At 40.6% G+C, this 13565-nt stretch overlaps 1 protein-coding gene across 1 annotated transcript in view; it reads left to right on the top strand.

Moving 5' to 3' along the window:
- The window catches only part of LOC115472284 (cyclin-dependent kinase 17-like), a 382263-nt gene that overhangs the window by 278224 nt on the left and 90474 nt on the right, over positions 1-13565 (top strand). Inside the window, exon 11 of the mRNA XM_030206503.1 lies at positions 12761-12881. Coding sequence (XP_030062363.1) covers positions 12761-12881 — 121 coding nt within the window. The remainder of the gene's footprint in view (positions 1-12760; positions 12882-13565) is intronic.

Raw genomic sequence — 13565 nt, 5'->3', positions numbered from 1 at the left:
ATTATTGTCAACTTATTTGCAATCGTAGACATTTCTCTTGTGGATTTCGCCACCTCAATAGTCAGTCTCTGAAGCATAGTCCAAATGGCCTCCATAGTCACCTCTTGGGGCATTTCTTGCTCCAGTATATTCTCAACTGCTGCTCCAGGTGAAAAACCGCCAGATAAGGACAAATCAGCGACCTCATCGGATCCAGTTTGCACCTTTGACTCCGCTCTGGCTCCAGCGGGACAAGGAGGGGGATTCAGCGCCGGTGGCGATAGTGTGGTATCAAGGCCCTGGATTGGCATCGCTCCTTTTACGCCAATCAATGCGGGACTCGCCGAACCAGAATCAAATGATAAGCTTCTCACAAAACGATCCAATGTTTGTTGGATTGGGGACGACGTTAGTGCTGCTGGCGGTTGCACTTTTGACATCCCCTTTCTTTTTGTATGAGGCATAGCGATCTAGAGGAATACTCATAAGAGTTACCCGCAAACAATTAGAGAGCGTCCGTGAGTTCAGCTAGGACGCCATCATCTTGCCACGCCCCCATTAAAAGATCTTGGTAAGCACCTTTAGAGTTTTCTGTACCCTTCAGTGACATGGCTGATCCATTGCTGCTGAGTACTGAACAGAATTCATAAATTGGAATTATAGGAGTCAGATGGAATTGGGAAAAGCCTTCTCTGAGTTATCTCTGCAGTACCAGGCAGAACCTAGGGGACAGCTAACTCCCCAATTAATTCATAACATTCACTTGTATTTGTTGTAAAATAGACAACAGGTACACATGTAGGGCACCACAGTCACTGAGCACATGAAGTCAGAGAAAATCAAGATACACATACACATCCCCTACATGTGGTGGTTTACATGTGGAAAAGAAACAGCGGTCAGATGGCTCCACATGCAGATTATATATGTATAAGTAGCGTTGTGCCCACCACTTGCAAGGGCCTTCCTACACTCTCCACATGTGTGGCATTGTTAGCCTTGCAGAGCCACAGTGATGTGTTTCCAGTTCTGTGGAGTGGAGGAGTGGCCTAGTGGTTAGAGCACCAGTCTTGCAATCCGTAGGTGGCTGGTTCAAATCCCACTGCTGTTCCTTGTGATCTTGGGCAAGTCACTTAACCCTCCATTGCCTTAGGTACAAACTTAGATTGTGAGCCCTCCTGGGACAGAGAAATATCCAGTGTACCTGAATGTAACTCACCTTGAGCTACTACTGAAAAAAAGTGTGAGTAAAATCTAAATAAATAAGTATGTTTCAAAGTGGCCCCCAGAGGGCCTTTTTCAGAGAGCACCAACATTGCAACCAGGAGAGAGATAAGTTTTTGTGACTCAAAGATCAACCTCTTGGCATGTCTGAAGAGGGCACAGTGCCCCAGGGGACAGAGACAAGATCATGCTTCCACAAGGAAGGTCTGGGAAGGAATCTTTGACCTTTGCCAGGTAAGCACAAACACCCCCATGCGTCTACATAAGACCTACCAGATACCCAGAAAGCTGGGAGATAGTATCTGTATGGATGGCACATAACTGCAAGAAATGCCATCTGCCATCTAACTGCCAGAAGTGTCATTCTGCATTAGATCCCACATGTCACTGAATATTGAACTCGTCTGGTGACCTACGCTGTACATGAAAACCATATGGTCTAAGAACAGTAAAACCATAGGTGCTATTCGCATGCATAAAAATGCCACACTGAATCAGCCATCTGGCATGACCACCTGTGCAGGCAAGAAAGACAGGCTGAGCCCATTCTGCACTGCAGTCCTCCCCCACCCCACCCAGTACATCACATATGCTGTAATCATAAGTGTAGCAGAACAACTACAAGTACATTGCACTCAGTTTTATATTGTCTTAAATTCAGGATAATATATACAGTACAACACATACAAATATCTGATGAAACAACAAGGGCCAGGAGTGCTGGGCACCTTTCCCCTATCAAAGACTTCCTTCAGGTTTATTTGTTTACTTATTTATTTCAGGCACTTGATATACCACTAAAAAGCCTACACATAGGCGACTAAGCAGTTTACAGTAAAATGTACAGTGGCAGGAGCAGGAATTAATTCTTGGCTGTTAGCATGCCACAGCTCTCACTTTAACAGCTATACCAACATTTGTCTTGAATATGCCATGCTCAGAACCTGATCTGAGGCTAGCAGTGACTGGGAGTCAGGAGTCCACTAAACATCTCTCTCTCTTTCTCCTGCTGTAGATGGGTCAAGATCTTGAGATATTGAGGCCCTTAAAATGCAGTAGAGGGTCTTCACAAGATATGTAGAAGCTGTCCATTCATGGCCAGGTGACTTTCTGAAGGTTTACAGAAGAAACCGATGGATGTTATTTCTTTTAACTGGTTTGTGAGATGTGTGTGTTGTTTCTTTCAGATTTTCTTATTATTTTATGAATATTTAAACCACTCTGACTTGTTTGACAAATACGGTGGTATATCAAATGTTTTAAACCATTAAAAGAGGAAAGTGAGTGTGTCTCACGTCAATGACGGCATCAAAGTATAATGACTAGTACAGGGCCTGACCATCAGATACATGCTCACACCATGCAGCTAGGGCACTGGCCGATAAGGTGTGCGTGCTGCCACTACCTTGGCTGATACTTGGGGAAAGGGAGCTGCCAAAGTAGCAATATGATTGATTACACACTTGTTGAGTGGTAGCCCTCTGCTATCTGAATCAATAACTGCTTGTAATCAGGAAGCTGTAATGGATCAACAGCATTTCCATCCTTCTACATATCATCATCCATGCAGCTGGCACTGTTGAGTACCTGTCCATGGTAGCCAAAAATCAGGCATATGCTATCAAATGAACTACTTGGAAGGAATGCTCTAATCCCTCAGTGAGTGCCCTGATGGAGCCATATAATATCTCTCAATCCATAGCCATTGCAGCTAGTGATATATGGCAGCTGACTTTGCTGCATGCCTACTTTCAAACCAATGATTCTATTGTGCAGTTGTAGCCATTGCCTCCAAGAATTCCATGTTGCAGCCATGCACACAATGGAGCTGCAGCTCAATCAAGGCATTCTACATATCCATCCCAACTCCTCCTCCTCCTCCTGGTGGCATAGAATACAGATTCCCTTACTTATTTATATTATTTATTAGGTTCTATTTATCACCTTTCATTGTCTCTCCAGAGCCACATCTTGCCCTTAATTATTGTGTCTGTAAAATGTCAATAATAGCCATTGCCCTGGCTCATTGTAGCTGCCACAGAAAGGGTCACCTTCAAAATCTCAGCACTGTCTCCCCATGTAACACCCCTCTGTTGATCACTGCTAGAAGCATAATCTCCTCATATTTATGCTTTTATTCAAACAGCTGCCATGGGTGAGAACAAGAAGAGCTAAGAGGAGGAGCAGAGGCCCAAATAGGAAAATACAAGGCCTGGAGACTCTGGAGGTGGAGGTGCTGGCTGAGGAGGAAGGAGAGAGATTAGGGGATCACAAAACCTGTGTCACTAGCTGAGCTGCTGGACTAGATGGGATCATATGAGTTGCTCCCAGAGTTCCATGACCCTGAAGTCCTGCTGCAACTGCAGTCTTTGCAGCATGCTGTGCAGCAAGGCTTCAGACATATGCTGGATTCAGTGGGTTAGAAACACATGCTCTCACAGATGCTCTTAGGCAGCAAAAGGCATGAGGTTTTTCCACTCCCAAGCCAAACACATAAAGCACTATTTATAGGGGTTATACCCTGATTTTCAATAGCACTATCTGTATAATGCCACTGAAATTCCAGGCAAACTTGGCACTATACACAGATGGAGCTTTGAAAATAATACCTGTGCCATCTTCTATTTTTGAAACAGTTCACAGTGCTTCCCTCTCCCCTCTCCCCCCCCCCCCCCCCCCACCCCCACCCCATGACTGCAGCATTTCAGTTTTATATTAATTCATTATGATCCTCAAGAAATAAGAACTGAGGTGTGGCCAGAGATAATGAAGGTAACTCATGGCAAAAGGCAACCCCAAAGGACTGACATGAAACCTTAAAACAGAAAATTCTTGCTACTAGGGGACTCTGTTATCAGAGGCATTAACTTTGGAACACAGTTGGTGGGTCCAGGTTCCTCAGATAGGAGGAATACCAACCAAATACTGATCAGAGAAAAGCATGAGGATTCTGACAATAATTAATACATCTGGGGACAAATGACCCAATGGCATATCCACGGGTGGGTTAAGGCCCACCTGGTTTGGGCCCACCCAGCAGTAGTGCACCTTGTTGTAGCTGGCAGATATCCCCAAGTCCCACCAACTGAAGACTGCAGGCATCTTTCTCCGCTGACAATCTCGATTTCCCCTCCCCCTTTTCTGCACATTTTAAAATTTCTCTTTTCTTCTGGAGGTTTTTGGTAGCGAGCAATGAAGTGAAAAGGGGAGACTGGCTGCACATATGTGAAGATTGCGGCAAAGAGGAGAGAGACCCAAGGGATGGAAAAAAGATCATCATGGGCGTCATGCAATTTGCCTCATTATCTAGAGGGGATTCCCAGACTCCCTGCGACCGAGGCACACTGTTTGAAAAAATTGTAGATGTAACTTCCAACCCCAAATCTTGATCCACTTCTGGACCTAATGTTCTGCAATTTGTGAACTGAAGTTCACGATCTACCAATAAGAAACGCAACTAGAACAGCAAGAACCCTTCACTACCCCAATTGCAAAGGTATAAAATACAAATCATCACATGCCACCAGCCTCTCCTTTATAGGCACACAACTTTGGAACTCACTACCCAAAGACATGAAACTCACAGAAAACTACCTACAATTCAGAACAAAACCTGAAAACACAACTTTTCAAGAAGTCTTTCCCCCCTGGATCTGCCTAATCCCACATCACCATACATCACGAAAAGTTCAGAAATGGAAAACAATAATATTAACCTCTCTCACAATATGCTAATATATCAACCTAAGCGTTTATTGTACTTCTGTATTATGTACTAGACTTCTACAAATCTAAACTTTGTAACCGCCTTTTAGCAATATGTAAGCCACATTGAACCTGCCATATGGTAGGAAAATGTGGGATACAAATGCAATGAATAAGTAAATAAATATCTTTAATTTATATAAAAAATGTAGAATCTTCCTCTGCATTAAAACTTCCAAATAATTTCACAGGAGTGAAATACAGCCATTTGATTTATGTCTCTAGCGTACAGAAGTGCCTGTTAGTTTTTAAAGTCCAGTATCTGATATCTATTTTACCTTGTTTCAAGATTTAATAGCACAAAATATAGGTAGAATTAGCTGACTGACAGCATATCTCATTTCCAATAAGAATTCTTTATAGAAATATCAGTGTTCCTCTTCCTAGGAAGCTGATACTTCAAAGGGACTCAGATCCTCATCAAGCACTGTCTGCGTAACTCTGTTATATTATGTTACTAGGTATTATAACCCACCAAGTCACCTATATGAGATTCAAGGCGAGGTAACAGTTAACAAGTTAGCTGAACATTCATCAGGAATTACAATAAGCAAAATACCTTAAAGAAACAGAAAACTACAAAAGCAATACTAGCAATGGTGATGAGAGATCAAGTGCGTCTTTAGCATCTGCCAAAAAATCAAATAGTCTTTTGAAAGACGAATCTGAACAGGAAGACTATTCCAAAGAGGAACAACTAAGAAACAGAAAGAATGCATAAGAACTGGTTTAAATTGAACATAAGAACATAAGAATACCTATACTGGGTCATACCAATGGTCCATCTAGCCCAGTATCCTATTTTCAACAGTGGCCAAGCCAGGTCACAAGTATCTGACAGAAACCCAAATAGGGGCAACATTCCCGACTTCCCTATGAGGAAAGGCTGAAGCATCTAGGGCTCTTCAGCTTGGAGAAAAGACGGTTGAGGGGAGATATGATAGAGGTCTATACAATAATGAGTGGAGTGGAACGGGTAGACATGAATCGCTTGTTTACTCTTTCCAAAAATATTAGGACTAGGGGGCATGCGACGAAGCTACAAAGTAGTAAATTTAATATGAATCAGAGAAACTTTTTCTTTACTCAACGTGTAATTAAACCCTGGAATTCATTGCCAGAGAATGTGGTAAATGCGGTTAGCTTAGCAGGGTTAAAAAAAGGTCTGGACGGCTTCTTAAAGGAAAAGTCCATAGACCATTATTAAATTGACTTGGGGAAAATCCATTGCTGTTTCTGGGATAAGCAGCATAAAATGTATTGAACTTTTTCGGGATCTTGCCAGGGATTTGTGATCTGGATTGGCCACTGTTGGAAACAAGATACTGGGCTTGATGGACCTTTTGGTCTGTCCTAGTGTGGCAATACTTATGTACTTATTCCATGCTCCCAATCCCAGGGCAAGCAGTAGCTTCCCCATGTCTGCAAGAACTGCTGAATCTGGTGACTGAGGTAACCCTGAGCTACCCTAGGTTACTGATCATGGGAGACTACCTGCACACTGAAACTCCAGACACCACTACAGCTGCCTTCCTTGATACGACGGCAGCTCTAGGATTCATTCAGGTGATCAATCTCCAACCCGTGAAAAGGACTATATGCTAGACTTGGTGTTCTGCAAAGAGGTCGACATCTTGGTACACAAGGCTGATGGCATAGAGATAATGCCCCTATCATGGACTGATAATTTTCTAATCAAATTTTCTATTAAGGACTACATAAAACAGATGGGTCCAATCAGTTTGGAAGGAAATCCGAGACGTGAGAAATACAACTGCTGAAAACTTCCTAGAGGCCTTGTCTTATCCTCATGTGGATGAAAAGATGATAACAATGTCAGAACAGGTGGATACTTGGAATGCATGCTTAGCAATGGCATTAGAAAAAGCGACCCCTCTAAGGAAGGTCCTATGCTCTATAAACAAATATTCCCCGTTGTTCTTTCCAGAACTACGGATCCTTAAGCATCAATGATGTCAACTTGAAAGAAAATGAAAATTTCATCTAGATGACACACATATATTTTTCTCAACACAGAGAACAAGCTGCAAGATTGGTGCCCCAGCACTGTTTTTCTTCCATCAATGTGAGCTGTGCTATATCCATCAGAGAGGCTCCCTCACCATCTGCTTTTACGCTGTCTGCTCCTGGACTATCACTAGCTCCGCCCCTCAGGTGAAGTCACTCGAAGGTGTGAGCTGAAGAAGGGCAGACAAACGCTAGATAAGAGGTTGGTGCCCCAGTGCTGTTTTGCTTCCACCAATGCAATCTGTGCTGTATCCATCAGAGAGGCTCCCTAACTGTCTGCTTCTGTGCTGTCTGCTTCCGGACTATTACTAGCTCCACCCCTCAGGTGACATCACTTGAGGGTGTGAGCTGAAGAAGGGCAGACAAGCACCGGATGGGAGGTTGGTGCCCCAGCGCTGTTTTGCTTACATCATTGCGATCTGTGCTGTATCCATCAGAAAGGCTCCCTCACTGCCTGCTTTTATGCTGTCTGCTCCTGGACTATTGCTAGCTCCGCCCCTCAGATGATATCACTCGAGGGTGCTCCTTAGAGTGGACACTAAAGCTAAGGTTTTGACTGTTACTTTAATCGCGTGTTTTAGTCACTCCATTTTGACACTTATGGCTCTGTTCAGCACCTTAAGCCTTTAGGTCACAGTCAGTGGAATTTTTCACTGTGTCCGACTTGCGCCTGTTATACATTCGATATAGAACCATAACAACATACAGACTCCTAGGGCAGGCACTTTTGCCGAAACACAGTGCTGTGTCGAGTCTACTTCAATAAAGGACCCTTCTTTTACATCATACTCCTGTCTCCCTTGGCTTTTGGAAGAGTCCTGTTGGTCTTGCTACTCCTTCGCTTCTATATTAGTCATATTCCCGTAATTATGGGCCATGGCAAGAATGGAAATTTGGTGCCCCCAAGAAAACAGGTTTCTCCTTTAAGATTTGTTAAAAAATATTTCTGTGCAACCGTTAATTAAGGTGGTAAACTCAACTCTGAATATATTATTGGTAAATGCTAGATCTGTCAGAAACAAACTTCAGATCATTTATGATTTGTTGACTGATGTTGCTCCTGATGTGATGTGTATTACTGAAACCTGGTTGAAACCAGAGGATCTGGTTATCTTAAATCAGCTTTGTCCTACAGCATATCTTTTTTTTTTTCTGAACCTAGATTAGATAGAACTGGAGGAGGTGTTCTAATATCTATTGTAATAGTCTCTCCTTTGTGAAAAAAAAAATCTCACATTGATTGTAGGCCTGGATTTACTATTATTAATGTCTCCTTTAGTTAACATCTTATTATGTTATTGTTCACCTGGAATCTTGCAGTCTAATTGTTCACCTTTCTTCGAACTATTAGCAGATTTAAATTTACCTGTTGTAATCCAGACCCCTGCCCCTTGGGAGGGGACTACTCTTCAGCCTTAGAGAAGTTCTCCTTGCTTGGAGAAAAACTCCTTGGCTGTGTTTAACCTTATACTTATGACTCCTTATTAGACAGGCTGCAAGATGCAAGGCTAAACTTTCAGACATTTATTCCCTGGATAAAATAATTTGGATTAAAGAACACAGGAAGAGATATACCATTAGCCAATCATAAATTTATCACAGAAGCTTATTTATTACAAATAGGAAAGTAGACATCTAATTGCTGCTTTGCCAATTACATACAAAAAGTCTTTTTCCTTTCTTGTTCCTATGGAGAAATTACCAACCTGGAGCAAAAGCGCTATGCAGTGCTAGCAAGATTTCTGTTTCTGTAGCAATAAACCGTTCCTTTTGTACGTTTATCTAACTGTGTGTACATGCCCATATCATATAACTCTGTTACTATATCACATGACCTTATGGTATCATGTCCCAGTTAACATAACTTCCACAAACCAGCCTACCAGACTGTCATTTATAGTTTTCCTCCATTCTCATTGGTTGGCTTCACAGCATGATCACTGCATGAACTTGCTTTTCCGCTCACCTGCTCCACATCTGCTTCCCCCCTTGCATAAACATGTGTATGTGTCATATCGCATACTCAGCTCATTCCATTCTAACCACCTAGATTGCTCCATCTCCTTACACACAATACCCTAGAGATTTCTTCAGACTGTCCCTTTGTCTTGTTTGCTATTAACCACGTATCTATCCAGCATAGCTTATCTCTCCAGCACATGATTGCCCACAGCTGGCCAGACACACCAGGGGAACTTAACAAGCCATCTATTTTTATTCAATACTTCAGATCCTTAGACCTGGTCATGCTGAACCTTACAGGGCATAAATTACAGTACATTACTACACTGTAGAAAAGACCATTATACTAGGTGACTTTAATCTGAAAGTGGATAAGATCTTACAAGATGATATAGTTGCAAGTTTTATTACTCTACTTGATTCCTTAGGTTGGTCACAATATGTTCAGGGACAGTCTCATTCTGGTGGACATTTACTGGATCTTGTTTTCTTAGATCGTAATTGTCCCCCAGGTTCATATAATTTTAAAGAACATAAATTGATTCCTTGGTATGATAATGTTTTGATTCATTTTAATTTTTTTCTAGAAAATTTACCACTATCTAAAGACTTAAAGACCAAATTAGCATCTAGAAGTAATTGTGAATTGTCTGATTTGCTGAAAGCTTTACAAGTGAATTGAGAATTTGAACACTAGTCTATTGACCACCTTAGATGAAAGTACAAAAATCTTATATAACAAAAGAATAGAAGAGGCTCCATCATCTGCTAAGGAACATTTTGCAATTGTAAAGAAGTTAACATCTACAAAAAAAAAAACAAAAAAAAAAACTATTTCTTCCCAAGATTTTGCCAATGGTTTTTGTTCTAAGACTGTGAAGGTTACTTCACAGTTTAAGAACAAATGAGGCCCATTCTTGGTCTGCATTCTCAGCTTTATCAGAAACTGAATATGAAAAGATTTTGACTCATGTTAACAACTCGGCGTGTAGATAGTGTTCATTCATCTTTAGTGAAAACTTTAAAATTTCCTTTTTTATCATTTTTTTAACAGACATAGTTAATGCTTCATTATCTGAGGGAATTATGCCATATGCATTAAAAGTAGTTGCAGTGAAACCCTTACTTAAGAATTCAAAATTGGATCAGATGAATATGGACAATTATCACCGCATCTTTTCATTGCTATTCTTTGCTAAAATAGTTCGATCATGCAGTGTTTCAACAACTAGATAATTTTTTTTACAAGAATGGGGAATTTTAGATCAGCACCAGTTCGGTTTTAGGAAAGATCATGATACCGAGATATTGCTAATTTCCTTACTAGATGGTGTTCAGACAGGATTCGATAACTATTTGCTGATTACTTTAGGTATCTCTTCTGCTTTTGATACTATTAATCATGACATTTTACTAAACAGGCTACAATTGTTGGGTATAGCAGGTAAAATATTGTGTTGGTTTTGATATTTTCTGTCAGATAGAAAATTTTGTGTATTCGAAGAACAGGATAAATCAGAATTGGTTGTTTGTTCAACAGCAGTCCCTCAAGGCTCCTGTTTATGTGCAGTACTTTTCAATCTTTTTCTCATACCATTGTGCATGCTTTTGCATTGCTTTGGCATGCAGTATAATCTATATGCTGATGATATTCAATTTTTGTTGCTTATCGAAGTCTCTTTTGAGAATGCGTTCTCAAAACTTAGACTATACCTGACTAAGATTATCCAATGGATGAAAGGGAATTGTTTAAAACTTGATATTGCGAAAATGCAGATTCTTTTATTATATGGTTCAACAGGAATCGATTCTAAAGTATGTCCATGAAGAAACATATACAGAGTGTGATCTCAAAAGTTTTTTTATAAACTTAAGATTGTGAGACGAATTAGATCTTACATTACCATTGATAACTTTCGAAAAATTGTTGACTTGATTACCTCTACTTCAGGAAGCAGGTGAAAGCCTGACTCTTCTCCCAAGCCTTTAATACATAGGGTGACTGACTGTACACTAAGGAGCCCTTTTACTAAAGTGCACCGAAAAATGAGCTGCACTAGTGTAGGCATGTGTTTTGAGCTTGCCTGTAAAAAAAGGCCTTTTTAAACTTTTTACCAAAAATGGATGTGCAGCAAAATAAAAATTGGTGCGAGTCCATTTTGGGTCTGAGACCTTACCGCCAGCCATTGACTTAGCGGTAAGGTCTCACACATTAACCGTGCGGTAAACATCTACACACATATAATGATAATTACCGCCCAGTTTCTGCTGTGTGCCAGAAAATAAAAAATTATTTTCCAGTACACGTAGCGGACACACGTCAAAAATGAAATTATCGCAAGGGCTACACTGTAGCTGGGCGGTAACTCAAAATTGATGTGTTGGGCACACATAGGCGCCTATGCAGCTTAGTAAAAGGGTTCCTAATTCTGCACCTGGACTAGCTTGATACACACACTGTAACTTACATCAGTTCCTTATTTCTTGTTTAACTGTACAAAGAACTTGCCTTGAGTTTAGCCAACCATCATCATATACCTGCACTTGGTCCCTCAACTATATGGTATTGTAGAAAAAGCCTTAGCATCATATCTATAATGCATGCTTAGTAGGTGTATCAGTACTATGTTAACATTGTATTATATTTCTGGTATTTGAATTTCAATGCTGTTAAACGTGTATATTTTTCCTACTGTTTCACAATAGTTCTGTTATTAGGTTTCAGTTTGCTATTTTCAAGTTTACCTCATTTATTGTATTTATGTTTATACTTGATCATTTTACTATTGTTATGCTGGGTGAATCTCTTTATAAAGGAGGTTAATAAATCCCAATAAATAAATAGGGAAGGAGGGATCTGCTTAGCACACAATATTTTATGATAAAAAAGAAATATTGGTCTTATCTTCCTTAGCAAGTAAGTAGTTTACAGTTCAGCTTTATTTAATATGCTGCAAATAATAATAAAAAAATATCTAAGTTTCTTCAACCTATTTCACTATGTCCTCTGTTAAACATTGGGAATCTAAGGATTGTAAATAGTGCTTTACCTGTAAATAAGCATCTATTACATTTTGCGCATGCATTAAGCCATCTTGTGCACATAAGTGGAATGCCTTACTAGTAATACCCACTAGGAAGTTGGCGTTCTCCCTGAGGGGTAACCACCCTGTGATATATCAATTGATCTGATTGGCTTTACACCAACCCTATATGACCCACAAAAGTTTTATCAAATTACTCCACCTAAAAATGCTTTCTCACACTCTAATGAGTGTAAAAATGAGTATTTTGAAGCCAGTCATGTATCTGACACATGACAAGCTTTGCCATAGAGATCTAAGGCAGGCAATTAATTAAGACCAACCATGGCAGACCTTCCACCCCAAAAGAACTTAGTAAGTATTCGATCAGATAATAATTTATTGTGACTTTTAAAGGTGAAGGGGATTGTTTGCTTCACACAAAGCCATTGCCACTTAGCCCATCAGCGATAAAGGTAAACCCGTTATCTCACATTTTAATGCATTAGCCTAATGTTGTGGAGAGGACGACCATTCTCTTCTAAACTGACAATAATACAATATACAGGAACAGAAAAGATTGCCACCCTTTCTATTCTCTCACCTTCAGCTCTCTGAGCCCCTTCATTCTGAACCAGGAATTGTCTGCCCCACACCATTTGTCTTCCATAACTCTAATAGCATCAGCCTCTATAACCTCAAAATTACTCTATTACAGCTAGCATAACGTTACAAGCTTATGGTGCATGCAATTTTTGTTGTGTATACTTTGATTTTAGGTTTGGCTAGAGCAAAGTCAGTACCTACCAAAACATACTCCAATGAAGTGGTGACTCTATGGTATCGACCTCCAGATGTCTTATTGGGTTCAACAGAATACTCAACCTCAATTGACATGTGGTGAGTATAATGTGCTGAGCTACTCTTTGAAGTGGGTCTTAGAAGGACACTTAGGGGGGATGCTCATTGGGGGAGCATCTTGGGTGGGGGAGTCTCTCATTGGGGGAGATCTTGTTTTGGGGGGGTTTACAGGTAAGTTTGTGGTCTTCGGGATGGTTCTTCAGGAGAGGGGCTCATATATAGGTGGGCTTTCAAAGGAACGTAGTAAATTTGGCAGATAAACCTGCATGGTCCATCCAGCCTGCCCATCAAGGTGGCTAGAGTTGAATCTAGCTCTCTTAACAGGTTCCACTTGTTCATGATTTAAAAACTAGTATACTTAATCTTTGACTCTTGTTGCCCATTTTGGGGCACAGACCATAGAGGTCTACCCAGCACTAATCCTACTTCACAGTTACTGGAATTGCCATAAAAGCCCAATCCAGCCTTTATCCTGATCTGTTTTTGCCATTTACGGGACCCAGATCATAGAAGTTTGCCCAGCATTGGTCATATTTCCCAACCTCTGAAGCTGCCAACAAAGCTTACTGTAATTGGATCCCATCCTTTTTCTATATAGTTTTCCTCTGTGTTTATCCCATACATTCTTGAATTCTGTTGCCATTTTTATCTTCACAACCTCCCTCAAGAAGGCATTCTAGGCATCCACCTCCGTTTCTGTGAAGAAGTATTTCCTGACATTGC

Source organism: Microcaecilia unicolor, chromosome 6 (assembly GCF_901765095.1).
Source record: "Microcaecilia unicolor chromosome 6, aMicUni1.1, whole genome shotgun sequence".
Taxonomy (NCBI): Eukaryota; Metazoa; Chordata; class Amphibia; order Gymnophiona; family Siphonopidae; genus Microcaecilia; species Microcaecilia unicolor.
The sequence above is the reverse complement of the archived record's forward strand: the minus strand, read 5'-3'. Positions and strand labels throughout refer to the sequence as shown.